We start from the raw sequence: 14,000 nt of genomic DNA on the forward strand, positions 1-14,000 counted from the left end.
TGCTCCACACAAGTACTAGATTTAAGGAGGAATTTGAGAAAGAATTTGGCCAACGTGGAGTTCCTGCTTCTGTTGTTACTCGATGGAATTCGACTTTCTGACAGCTGAAGTCCTTGCTTAGCTGTGACCACCAAACGTTGTGCAAGGTCTTGGATGTTAGAGGGCACAGAGAGACTATTTTCACTCTAAGAGAGTGGGCTCAGATTAAAGAATTGGTCAGCATTCTGAAGCCCTTTGCTGATGCCACTGAGCTCACTCAGGGAGAGAAAGTTGTAACCATAAGTGCTGTGATTCCCTGTGTTCTCTCCCTTAACAATCACTTGGAAAACCAGAAAGAAGGAACACAATACTTGATCAACCTAATCCACAGTCTTCAAAGATCACTGCAAAGAAGATTCAAAGGCATCTTTGTCAACGAAAAAATGTCTCAGCCAGAGACCAATGAAGGAATCCTGCCATTCTCTGATCCTGTTTATGTCAAAGCAGCTGTTCTTGATCCAGCCTTTGGGGTTATGTGGATAGAGCACGATGTATTGGTTGATGACAAGCTGAAGGAGCAGTTGATCATGGAAGTAAAAAGTAAGTGATAGGATAAATTTAGAATGAGACCCCATACTTGAAAATATTAAATTTTTAGTTTTTTTTTTACAATAACTGGAAGTGCTGCACAATAAACCATTAAAAGTTTGCAATGTTGATTTAAACACTCAAGTAGTCTTATTCCTAAATGACAATGTTTAAAAAGTATGATCACAGCAAACATTAAATTCTGCGTTGCACTGCTGCTGGCCCAGAGAGAGCAGTTATCATGTATAAGTATTAAAATTGAAATATAGATACTGCAGTTGAAAAACTATTACAATCATTCAACCCATCACAGAAATACTGAGATAAAAGTAGCGATTTACTTAGTTACTTACTCAAGTTACTTAAGGTAATTTGATGCTTCAAATAAAGTTTCTGTCAGTTACAGTGACTGTCACTTAATGACTCATTCAAGAGATTCTTCTAAAACACTGATTCCTCCAGTAATGAAACAAGTTAAGCCTTTATGAGTGAGACATTGAATCATTTATTCAGTTTCTGACAGCTTAAAAAAAAATCTTTTCAATTAAATATTTTTGAATAGACTACAGCAATTAACATTTTGTCAGAACATTTAGTAAATTACATGACATTTTTTTGTAAAGAATTATTAGATAATTGTCTATTTAGAAATAAATCATGATTCTCAATGTATCCAGAATCATGCAGCTCTAGAATATTGTGTAGGTTTATTTATAATTTCACATTTTTGTGTTTTAGATATGATTCTCCCGGAGGCAGAGCAGCATACCAATATGGAACAGACAGGTCATGGACATGAAGAAGAGGAAACCAAAGGTGATGAAACTGGGCTGTTCTTATACTACAAAAAGCAGAAGAAATCCACTCATTTCAGCCCTGCTGCCCAGCTCAACCATTACCTGGACAATTGTGATGGCCAGAACTCCCTTTTGTTTTGGGGAATGAACAAGGAGAAAATGCCTTCACTGTTTCAAATGGCAATGAGGGTATTAGCTGTGCCTGCTTCAAGCGCACCTGTCGAGCGTGTGTTCAGTCATGGGGGGATTATTATGCGGCCCCATCGTTCACAGCTTAGTGCCACTGTCTTGGCAAACCTTATTTTCTGTAAATGCAACACAATTTAGTCTCAATTAAATTGAATTAGACAGATTGGATTATACATCTTAGAATCGATATATCTTAGACTCTGAACGTTTTGTGTAAACAACACAATTTTATTTTATTTTCAGATATTAATGTAGCACAGATATGCATATGATTAATATGTAGCAAATGTATAATAAATAAGATACATAATATATGTATACAAGTTCATCTTTTCTGTGCAAAAATAAATATGTATCGAAAAAATGTACCTCTATTTATTTTAGTAGTGTGACTTGACTTTACTTGAAACTTATCAGGACTTGACTTGACCTGCTTAGGGTGAACCCTTGACTTGACTTGACTTGCTTAGGGTGAACCCTTGACTTGCTTAGGGTGAACCCTTGACTTGACTTGCTTGATTTATCTGAACTGCGACTTGAGACTTGACTGGAGACTTGATGGTTAAGACTTGAGACTTGCTTGGACTTGACCATGTGTGACTTGTCCCCACCTCTGCTTCTTCGTGATTTCAATTAACAGATTCTGCAAAAAAATGAAATTCACCAAATTTGAAAAAAAACTCTTCTTTCTCATTTTGCTCGAAAGTTGTGCTGCCGACTTGTGTCCCTGGTTTCCGTGACGGGTCACATATGTTGTCATATTTGGGGGCGGCTGTTAAAAATCCCAATCAGTCACTCTATTGGGAGACACGCCCACTTCCTGGAACTTCCTTCACCTGAGGATAATTACCTTACTAATCAACCTCACTAGTGTGTCTCTCTTTGCGCTGACTGTTTGCTCCTCAGCTTGCTACGCTTACTATGACTTTGTAAGTTTATTCAAACTTTCTGTATTGATATTGATTTGATAACTGTTGATTTGTTCAAAAAAAATCTTTATGGTTATGTGAATGTATACTTATTATTATAATTTGTATTAGTAAAGTTAACTTTGTTTGATTGTAGACACAAGCACTCACTTGGATGAGATTTGTACTATGGTGGCTCCCATCAAGCACTTCAACCTGAAGCTTTTTTTATCGTCACCATTGGTTGAGATTCATAATCTGATTCTTAAAGCATGACTGGGGTATGAAGCAGGTCACAGTTGCTAATGAGAGACAGATATCAGTGTCACACCCGAGTCCCACAGATATAAAGGAATAAGGACTTTTCATTCTACCGAACTACCCACAAGTGCAGAATTACTACTCACACAGGTCAGTTTATTAGACGAATGAAACTTGTTAGGTAACGCAGCACTGTTTCACTTGGTCTACAATATCACACTAAACTGCATTTGAGTGTGTTGAAAGTTATAATGTTATTCTATGTGTTAGTTTGTTGGCTGTGTTGAGGCTATTCTATAAGCCTTGGTGTAGATGGCATGGTGTTCTCAACGCGTAGCAGAAATTCCGGAGTCCAAACATTAGCTCTCTTTGGGTGGTATTCCCGTTTATTGTAAAAGTAAAAAAGGAGATGGTTTACATAAAATGGTATTTCACCAGTGCTAAGCAATAAAGTGCTGTTGGTAAAGTGCCCACGGCTACGGTAAGAACCTTGTGTTCCTGGCCATCCACACCTTTCCTAATTGATTGCCACACCTGTTAATATACCTAACGTGACGCGTTACACCCAGTGCAACACTCCCACCAAATGGCTAGAATTAGTAATTGCAATGTTGACCTATCAAGAAAAGGTGCATGTATAAATGGCTCCTACAGGCTGTATGAGACTAGTAGTGAGCTAGATCAACATTAGAATAACATACTAATCATATTCTAACATTTCATCAGGTTGAGCCATATAACATTGATTAGTTTTATGTACATTTGCTCACCTGTCTAATAAAGTACATACAAGTGCGGCGTCTTGTCAAGTAGAAGTTCTTGGCATCTCGGAAACGCCACGCTGATATTGATCCTCGTTTTAGTTCTCCTTTTTTCCCAAAGTCTGTCTGCCATGGTCCATAATGTTTGAACGAAACAACAACACCATGAGCGTGTCGCTAGACGTAACACAGTTGTCCATCTTTGTCGCCATTGTTACTATGGCGCTACGACCAGAGACCAGGGATAACGTGGATATTACAGTATGTCATTGAAAGGCGACAATGACCAGGGACGAGCCATTATTTAAAAATTTTATTTCTCTGAAATTAAAAATCTTGGAACTTTTGGGATATTGTAAGTACACAACTGCAGGAAATATATCACACTGTGCAAGTGATTTTTGGATATTTTATTACAAAAATCTTATATTGTACCTTTAATGTCTGTGTGTGTCTGAATGTTCAAAACATTTTTTGTGTATAAAGCTTTTAAAATCAATCAGATTGTAAGAAAACTGCTGGATCCCATGCTATAAAATCACAGGGCTAATATAATCAATAACGTGAAATGAATGACACGGACAACCAATAAGTATATGGTATAGAGAACCATGAAATAGTTCAACGCAGTTACGGTGCGTCAATGGTGGTCACCTTCCTGGAGAATTTTGCATGCTGTGCAATGCAGGCACACTATGCAGGCGACCTTTTCCCTGTGCACTTAACTGTGCAGTACAAAATAGCATCTTTCTCTAAAAGAGTTGACATCGGATTTAGTGTCTTAGTGTGATGTTGCGTCTTTTTCAAGATGCCATTCCACCCGTGTGTTTCTGATGCGGTCATTAAATGGCCGCAGCTGACAGTCACGATCACGGTCTCACATGTCTATGCCGTAACCATGCTGAGACAGCATTTGTGGAGGAGTCATGTACCCACTGTGGGAAGATGACCATCACGATGCTGAGATCGAGACTCCAGACCTTGAATGAGGTGGAGTCCCCTCTGTTATCCCCCAATCTAGTTCCTTTACTTTGGTTGATACACTGGGTGATCTGAGGGTTACATTGGCGGCTCTCCCACCGGGTCAAGCCCCATGGCCCCCTACTCCTCTATCGCATCGCAAGCTGTGGTGGTGGTGCTGGTCCTTCTCATGGGAACCCAGCATCTTATGCTGGGCTCTGCCGGAGGATCAGATGTTGATTGCTGCATTGGAGGGTGTGCTAAACTCCTCCGGGGCTGAAGATGTTGCTCCCTTCAGGGAGAGTAACATCGACCAAGTGCTGACCACCATGCTTTCCTGGGCCGCCTCGAGCTTCATGCTCGAGTGGAACCCTCCACCGAGTCCCGAACGCTCAAGGTTGGATGATTGGTTTCCCGGGACGGGTGTTGCTGAACAGCAGCGGCCCACTCCGGTGCCTGTCACCCTGGAAGTGCATAAGGAAGTCACAAAGTCGTGGAAGGCTTTTCTGCCCAAAGCGTCTCTGGTGCCTCCTCCTCTCTCACTAGCCTCAAAGGTGGGGCGGCCAAAGGGTACTTGGAGATTGGAGGTTGCCCATGTCTCCCATTCAGAGCTCTCGCGGTCAAGGCTTACAGCGTTGCTAGCGTTGCCGCTTCCGTTTGTACAGTATAAAAGCATTGTGTTTATGGCAAGTCCCCTTAAACCACATATAGAGGTGTGTGTGTGTGTGTCCACAAGGGTAGTAAAACATGAAATCACCTACATTGTGGGGACCATGAGGTAAAGAGATTAATACTTAATACTAACCCTAACATACTAATTTTTTTTTTTTTTTTTTTACTGAAAATGCAGAACATTTTCTATGATGGGTAGTTTTAGGGGTAGGGTTAGTGTAAGGCTTAGATTATACAGTTGTACAATATAAAAAACATTATGCCTTATGGAGAGTCCCCACAAAGATAGCAAAACTGAGTATGTGTGCGTGCGTGTGTATGTTTGAATTCTTGTATGTAGCATTAATTAAAAAGCATGATTGTTCAGTCTCCCATTACAGGTTTGAGATGAATATCCTGATATAGATGAATATGAATAATAACGATCAGTGGCTGGTTGGTTGTGAATCCCTAACATGCCTCAGAAAAATAAATTAATGCAATAAAGCAAACAGATGTCCTCAACGCAAACATACACTAAAGGGCACAAAACTATTATGATTACATGGTGTCTTTAAACGTTTCTTTTTCTCTGTCCTTGTAGAATATAGATGTGACAAACTTCAGCAGCAGCTGGAGTGATGGCCTGGCATTCTGTGCACTGTTACACACCTATCTCCCTGCACACATCCCTTACCAGGAGCTCATCAGCCAAGACAAGGTACACATGTATTATTCTGTCCTCAGTGTGTGTGACTGTACACAAATCGACAGATAGCTAACAGGCTTCAAGAAAAAGTCAGTGGCTGGAGTAAAGTTTATGGCTCTTTACTGTTGTCGTAATTCTCATGAAGGAATTTTTGTAAAACTGAAATGATACAGAAAGATAGCACCAATCACTGAATGCTATTCAAACACGTCATACATTAACAGACATAAAACAATATACCATTAAGCTACAAAGTTGTAACATACTGTATATATATATTACATTCAGCTGGTATGCTTATAGCTGTAAATAACTTGTAAATATAGTATCTGCAGCTCAACAGCTAAACTAACGAACTATTGGCAAACTCTTAGCTGAAAGTATATACAATAGCAGTTTTCACATGTTAACAAATAAATATTCAAGTAACATCAGAGTGTCTTACATGATACTTGTGTATCAAAGTGATTAACTATAAATTAAAATACAACTTACAAGCGATGCTTTCCCAAGGCACAGACAGAGTGGGAACAGGATAAGGTGACTGTAGCTGCAAGTTGACCGCATGGAATATAACAACTAATGTGCTTCCTGATCAGACTGCATCATGTGATAAAATCAAGCAATGTAATAATTATATATGAACACAATGAATTACTCCCAGATGACCACTAGGGAGAGAAAGTAACAAACTAAATGCAAAGGTCTTAGAGAACATAACACTCCCCGCCTAGTATTGATTAAATACCACAATCTGAATAACCTTATTGTGTCTGAATAAAAGGGGAAACTAAATCAGTTTGTTTCCTCAGCACTCTTGAGAAGGATCGTCTCAGAAACAGGTCTCAAGAAGGTCCTCGCTGACCCAGATCTTGTGACCTTGAGTTCGATCTTCCTGACCTTCCCATCTTCATCAGGGAATGTCTTTGCAACCAGAGCTATGGGCCATTCATTCCGCTTCGCCTGGTTATCCTTAAGCAGAACCAGGTCACCTTTCTCAATGTTAGGCCGTACGTCCTGCCACTTGCTTCGGCTTTGCAGTGTAGGAAGGTACTCACGTCTCCATCTGCTCCAAAACGTGTTGGCCAGATGCTGCACCCGTCTCCACTGCTGGCGGTGAAGGTCTGTGCTGTCAAAGGTTCCTGGAGGAGGAGGGTAAGTAGACATCTTCTGAGTCAGAAGTGTAGCAGGGGTAAGGAGAAAGGGTGACTCCGGGTCTGAAGAAATAGGTGCGAGTGGCCTAGCAATGATAATTGCCTTGATCTCTGCCATTAAAGTAGACAATACATCATGAGTGAGGCATGAAGGGTTGGTCTGCATAAGCATAGAGTTGAGTATCCGTCTGGCGAAACTAATCATTCGCTCCCAAGATCCTCCCATGTGGGAGGAATGCGGGGAGTTAAATACCCAAGAGCAACCCTCTTCACCCAAGTACCTCCTCTCTTTGGGATCGGTAAGGAGTATATGCAGCTCCTTGCAGGCACCTGTAAAGTTGGCTCCACGGTCTGAACGGATTTGCTTAGCAGTTCCCCGCAGAGCAAAGAATCGGTGCAATGCATTGATGAAGCTTGACGTGTCCAATCGCCTCTATCAGCTCTATGTGCACGGCCCGTGTGCTCACGCAGGTGAAAAGTACAGCCCACCTTTTGCTGTTAGCCTGTCCACCTGTTCGTCTTGTGGTGACAGCCCATGACTTCCGAACACATCAAGTCCCACGTAGGTGAAGGGTGGCTCTGTACTCAGACGGTAGATCTGAGGGTAGATCTGCCATCTTCTGTTCAAAGCTTTTCCCGCGAAGCTTGTTACATGTAACACATTTGTTAAGGATACTGTTGATACATTTCTTAGCTCCAATGATCCAGAATCCAGCTGTGTGGACAGAGCCTTCTATAAAAACCCAACCTTGGTGCTTGACCTTGTCATGGTAATGAGCACAAGCAATGTTGCCACGTGACTGCGGCCTGGAATGATGAGAGGGAACTTTTCTTTAGAGTCAAGTACCGCATGATTGAGCCTGCCTCCTATTCTCAGGAGACCCTTTTCGTCCACATAGGGATTCAGCTTTCTTAACGAACTATCTTTTGAGATGTCTTTCCCAGCAACCAAGCAGGCAAACTCTTTGCTGTAAGTTTCTCTTTGCACACACTTGACAATAAGAGTTACTGCCTTGGACAGTTCTTCTGCCGTGTGAGGTTTTCCGCATTGATGCCAGCCACTACAGATGTCATCCTTGGTTTTTACTGCACTTCTTTGGGACTGAATGATGTGTGTCAAGAATGCTATGGCTTGCACCAGAGACTTCCAAGACGAGAACCGTTCAAAGCGATGAGTTTCCAGACTAGATGATAGAGTAGAGAGAGTGTTGGCATGAGAACGCACTTCAACGTCTGCATCCGGATCAATGAGTCAATATGGCTCCTCTCCTGAAGTGGCTACTCCTTCAGGGCGAGACAAAAATGGAGGCCCTGTGAGCCACATTGTGCTAGCTAATTCGGGCGCAGGTACAGAGCGTGTAGCATGATCTGCCGGATTCTGTGTGGTGCAGACGTAGTGCCACTGCTCAGGTTTGTTGGACTTCCTGAGTCGCTGGACTCTGTTGGAAACGTACACATAAAACCGCCTGGTCTGATTGTATATGTACCCCAAGACGACCTTGCTGTCTGTGTAAAACCGCAATGTGTCTACACTGATGTCCAACTCACTCTCTATCAACTCTGCCATTTCTACTGCCAACACAGCTGCTCCCAGTTCCAACCTTGGGATAGTGTGGGCAGATAAGGGCACCAGTTTTGCCTTTCCCAAGACAAATCCCACGTGACACTCTCCAACATCGTTGATCACCTTGAGGTAAGCTACAGCGGCGATGGCCTTCACCGAGGCATCTGAGAAGATGTGAAGCTCTTTCTTTTGACTGTTGGTAAGGGTGGTAGGTGTGTAACCTCTTGGAATCTTTAACTCACTCAGATCTTGCAAGGAGCCTTTCCACATTCTCCATTCAGTTTCCATCTCATGTGGAAGAGGCTTATCCCAGTCGAGGGCTTCAATGCTAGTAAGCTCTCGTAACAGGAACTTCCCTTGTATAATGATTGGCGCCACAAATCCGAGAGGGTCAAACCGACTGTTCACGGTTGCTAGAACACCTCTACGGGTAAAGGGCTTCTCGGTAGATGCTACTCTAAAGGTGAAGACATCATGTTTAAGATCCCAGCTGAGCCCTAAGCTGTATTGAATGAGGGCTGTATTGTCATTGAAGTCCAGGTTCTGCAAACCCTTTGCGTGGTCTTCTGGTTGGAAGGCATCCAAGACGTCAGAGTGGTTCGACGCTATCTTGTAGAGGCGTAAGTTTGAGCCGGCAAGCATCTCCGGCGCCTTTTTCAGCAGATCTATGGCTTCAGCAGCTGATGGTAGAGACTTGAGGCTGTGGTCGACGTAGAAGTCGCGCTCCACAAAGTGTTGGGCCTCTGAGCCATACTCACTTGCTCCCTGTTGTGCCGTGCAACGAAGACCATAGATAGCTACTGCTGGCGACGGGCTGTTGCCGAACACATGGACTTTCATCCTGTACTCAACAATCTCCTTGCCAGGTTCATTGTCCCTGAACCAGAGGAACCGAAGGAAGTCTCTTTGATCTTCTCTGAAAGTAAAACTGTAAAACATCTGCTCAATGTCTGCTACCACTGCTACTGACTCTCTTCGGAAGCGTAGTAAGACTCCAAGTGAGCTGTTGTTCAGATCTGGGCCTTTAAGTAACACATCGTTGAGAGAAATCCCATGATGCTGAGCACTGGAATCAAAAACGACTCTAATCTAATTCGGCTTCTGGGGGTGGTACACACTGAAGATGGGTAAGTACCATCGTTCCTCTCCCTGTTGCAGCGATGGAGCTAACTCTGCCTGGTCGTGATCGAAGATCTTTTGCATGAAGTTCACAAAGTGAATTTTCATCTCAGGCTTTCTTTCTAGTGTGCGGCACAAAGAGGCAAGGCGATTAAGAGCTTGCACTCGATTACTTGGCAGCTGTCGCCGTGGTGATCGAAATGGAAGAGGTGCCACCCAGCTGTTGGACTCATCCATAAACATTTCTTTATCCATAAAGAATCATCCTTTGTCATCATCTTTTGTCATCATCCTTGGTTCTCTCAAAGATCGTGCTGCCGAGGCTGCAGTCATGGAGGACTGGGGTGTGATGTGTAAAGCCGTGAAGAGATTTGCATTGTAGTCCTTCGTTGCCAAACCTCTCCTTGACTTGAATATGATTGGGACATGGAGTAAGGAGTGATGGACATCCATTTTCAAGCACGTTGGTCCGAAAAGAAGTCACAGACTCTGTTTTGTGGACTGAGCCCAAGCAGGCATCCCCTGTAGCAACCCAGCCAAGGTCAAGTCTTTGAGCGTAGGGTGCTCTAGGTGGCCCATTGCGTTGTTCTCTGACTTTGTGAACCTGGAGGATGTCGCGACCCAGAAGGAGGATGTCGCGTCCCAGAAGGAGGAGTATCTGGGCCTCTAGATCTAAGTGTGGTATCTTGTGAGCTATGGACTTCAGTTGTGTGTGGTGCTGTGCGGCTGCTGGAGTTGGAATCTCCGAGCGGTCATTTGGCATGTGATTGCATTCAATGAGTGTGGGGAGCATCACGCTTGTTGTTTCATCCAGTGACTCCACCATGAACCCTGTGGCTCTTCTCCCAAAAGCTTCAGTGACCCCTGAAGATGTGCGCAGAATGTATGGCGAGTTTGACCCTTCAACTTGAAAGAGGTCAAAGAATTCAGACCAGCTTTGTCAGGGCGTGCTTTAGGATAAACTTTCACTAGTCAAATCTTGGAACAGGATCTAGGTTCCTTAGCGTCACCACAAACCTCTGTGCACCTAGAGGTGACTGCCAGCTGAAGTGTTTCTCTATCACCCTCCCCACCATTCTCTGAGGACAGGACCTCTCCTGTCCCATGCTGGGGGTCCAGGGTGCAGTGCTGCAATATGGCTATCGCTTTCACATTCTGTGCACTTCAAAGCTGCCACACAGTTTTTTGCCAGGTGAATGGTAGAAGAGCAACATCTGAAACAGATACCATTTTCTTTAAGAAAAGCCTTGTGCTCTTCTAGTGATTTGCTTCAAAAACCTTTTTTTAGAGGATGTGGTTTCTTGTGGATAGGGCATTGTTTGTCTTTCACCTCGCCTGCTGCTTGAACTTTCCGCCTGAGAAGCTGTTTGTAGCGATGCGATTTCAGTCTTGTGAGCATAGACATGGCTTTTGCCATATGCTGGTCTCTTTTCCACTCGCTCAAGCTTTGATGGACCTATAGTAAACCTGTGGGACTATTCAACAGGGTTGTTGAGAGAGTGAAGCTTGGGTCGTTTCTCCGGCGTGCTTCACTGCATATGAAGTGGGGTGGGGTGGTGATGGCGCAGTGGATAAGACACATGCCTTTGGTGTGAGAGACCCGGGTTTGAATCCACTGTGAGACAACAATGTGTCCCTGAGCAAGACACTTAACCCCTAGTTGCTCCAGAGCCGTGCGACCGTTTTATCCAAAGCGAGAGCCGTCGCTTTGGATAAAAGCGTCAGCTAAATGAATAAATATAAATAAATATAAATATGAAGTCTGTGAAGTATGCAAATGGATGAAAACATACATTGTGTTGCTCCTTGTATTGTGAGCCTTGAGCTAACCACCTCTCTTGCAGACCAATTGGCAACTTCTCAACGATAGGGTTGACACCCCTGGCGGTGTCCAAGTATGAGACCCCAGGCAAGTAACCCTCAGATTTTGCAGAAACTAACTCCCTTAGCAGGTCTCCCAGCTCCCTGAGGTTTGCGGGGTCCTTATGACTGATTTTAGGAAAGTTCTCTATCCTTTCAAAGGGAGCTCTTTCAATAACCTCGGAGGAGCCATAGCACTCCTCTAGGCGATCCCAAGCCATTCTTAAACCTATATCAGGACTGGCAACATGCACAGAACGAATCCGTATGACGTGCTCTGAAGACTGATTTCCTTACCATTTTGTTAAGAGGTCAAGCTCCTCGCCAGGATTTAAGTTCAATCCTCCAATAGTGTTGCAGAATGAAGACTTCCATGCCCAGTAATTTTCTGGACGATCATTAAATTTGATCAGGCCAGAATTCACAAGCTCTCGACGTACCAAATACCTCGCAATATCACTCATACCTGCCCTGTCGTCCGCATACCCAATATGTGGCTGTAATGAGGCTCTACTGCCAGAGCAAGGGTGTGGATGAGTAGAGAGGAGGTGATCAAGGGAGTGGTGATGAATTGCTAGCATTGGCCTTTCAGGCTGCTGTGCTTTATCGCTATCATCCCTTGTGGTAAGTTGACGAACCACGGATGTCGCTCTTCCTGGCTGTTGTGCTGCAGCCTGAATTGTTCCCTCATTCTTGGGTAAGAAATGAGAAGCACTGCTGGGACCAGGGAGACGCTCCTTTCTGTCTGATTGGACATCGGGTTTCATGAGCGGCAACAGTGATGGCGTGCATGGTTCAAGTACTATGTTTTTTTCATCACTGAGACGTAGCTGGGAGTGGTGTTCGACGTATTCACGGGTGCGCTGAATGGCGACTTGAACTGAACCGTGGAGACTCCTACTGCCCTGTGTAGCTTCGATCTCTGCTGCTGCCTCAAGAACTTCAGCTTCAGCCAAGGCTACTGCAATCTCCCTCTCATGCTCCAAAGCTGATAACTCAGCGGCTATAAGTGCCTCCTTAACCTTCAAATCAGCTGCAAGATGTGCCTCGTTTATCCTCAGCTCAGCTTCTCTCTGAACGAAGGTGGCACATACACGTGCGGCTTCAACTTTAGCACGGGCCTTAGTAGCGGCCCTGCTAGCTGAAGATACTTTAGATGTGCCTGATAAGGTGGAACGTTGTGATCTTGCTTCATGTGCTGTCTCCTGATCTTTAATAGGAGTGATGGACACTTTTTCCAATCCAACTTCACTGGTATGCGACATTATAGATAACGATCCTCCAAGATGTATTAGAAGGGATCAATAAAGAGGCCTTAGTATGCTTGAGAGGGTGTACTTGCTCAGTACCTAATCTTCTCGTTGCTGTTTTGTCCGCCGTGAAGTCGCTTTTTTTACTATTCTGTCCTCAGTGTGTGTGACTGTACACAAATCGCCAGATAGCTAACAGGCTTCAAGAGAAAGTCAGAGGCTGGAGTAAAGTTAAAGGCTCTTTACTGTTGTCGTAATTCTCATGAAGGAATTTTTGTAAAACTGAAATGATACAGAAAGATAGCACCAATCACTGAATGCTATTCAACATTTACATTTATTCATTTAGCAGACGCTTTTATCCAAAGCGACTTACAATTGCTATATTTGTCAGAGGTCGCACGCCTCTGGAGCAACTAGGGGTTAAGTGTCTTGCTGAGGGACACATTGGTGTCTCACAGTGGATTCGAACCCGGGTCTCTCACACCAAAGGCATGTGTCTTATCCACCGCACCATCACCACCCGGTAATGTTAATGTATGACGTTCAAACACGTCATACATTAACAGACATAAAACAATATACCATTAAGCTACAAAGTTGTAACAAAATATATATATATATATATATATATATATATATATATATATAACATTCAGCTGGTATGCTTATAGCTGTAAATAACTTGCAAATATAGTATGTGCAGCTCAAAAGCTAAACTAACGAACTATTGGCAAACTCTTAGCTGAAAGAATATACAATAGCAGTTTTCACGTTAACAAATAAATAGTCAAGTAACATCACAGAATGTCTTACATGATACTTGTGTTTCAAAGTGATTAACTATAAATTCAAATACAACTTACAAGCGATGCTTTCCCAAGGCACAAACAGAGTGGGAACAGGATAAGGTGACTGTAGCTGCAAGTTGACCGCATGGAATATAACTACTAATGTGCTTCCTGATCAGACTGCATCATGTGATAAAATCAACCAATGAAAGCAATGTAAGAATTATATATGAACACAATGAATTACTCCCAGATGACCACTAGGGGGAGAAAGTAACAAAGTAAATGCAAAGGTCTTAGAGAACATAACATGTATTTCTTACTTTGGTTATTTAAGTGTCTTAGTAGATCCTCACCTTATCTTTAGTGCCTGACACATTCAGCAATAAAACAGTGTGTTAACAGTCAAGACTTCCCCTCAGCTGACCTGCCAGATGTAATGAATTACATGCTTCTATG

The 14,000-nt window shown here is 43.2% G+C and overlaps 1 protein-coding gene across 4 annotated transcripts in view; it reads left to right on the forward strand.

The window, feature by feature from the left end:
* Positions 1-14,000, forward strand: part of specc1 (sperm antigen with calponin homology and coiled-coil domains 1) — a 369,724-nt gene that overhangs the window by 335,362 nt on the left and 20,362 nt on the right. For all 4 annotated transcript variants that reach the window (XM_077231910.1, XM_077231912.1, XM_077231911.1 and 1 more), the window contains one exon: positions 5,699-5,815. In XM_077231910.1, coding sequence (XP_077088025.1) covers positions 5,699-5,815 — 117 coding nt within the window. The remainder of the gene's footprint in view (positions 1-5,698; positions 5,816-14,000) is intronic.

The sequence above is a fragment of the Siphateles boraxobius genome, unplaced genomic scaffold (genome assembly GCF_051911475.1).
Source record: "Siphateles boraxobius isolate OS27281-9 unplaced genomic scaffold, OSU_SipBor_1 16, whole genome shotgun sequence".
Lineage (NCBI taxonomy): Eukaryota > Metazoa > Chordata > Actinopteri > Cypriniformes > Leuciscidae > Siphateles > Siphateles boraxobius.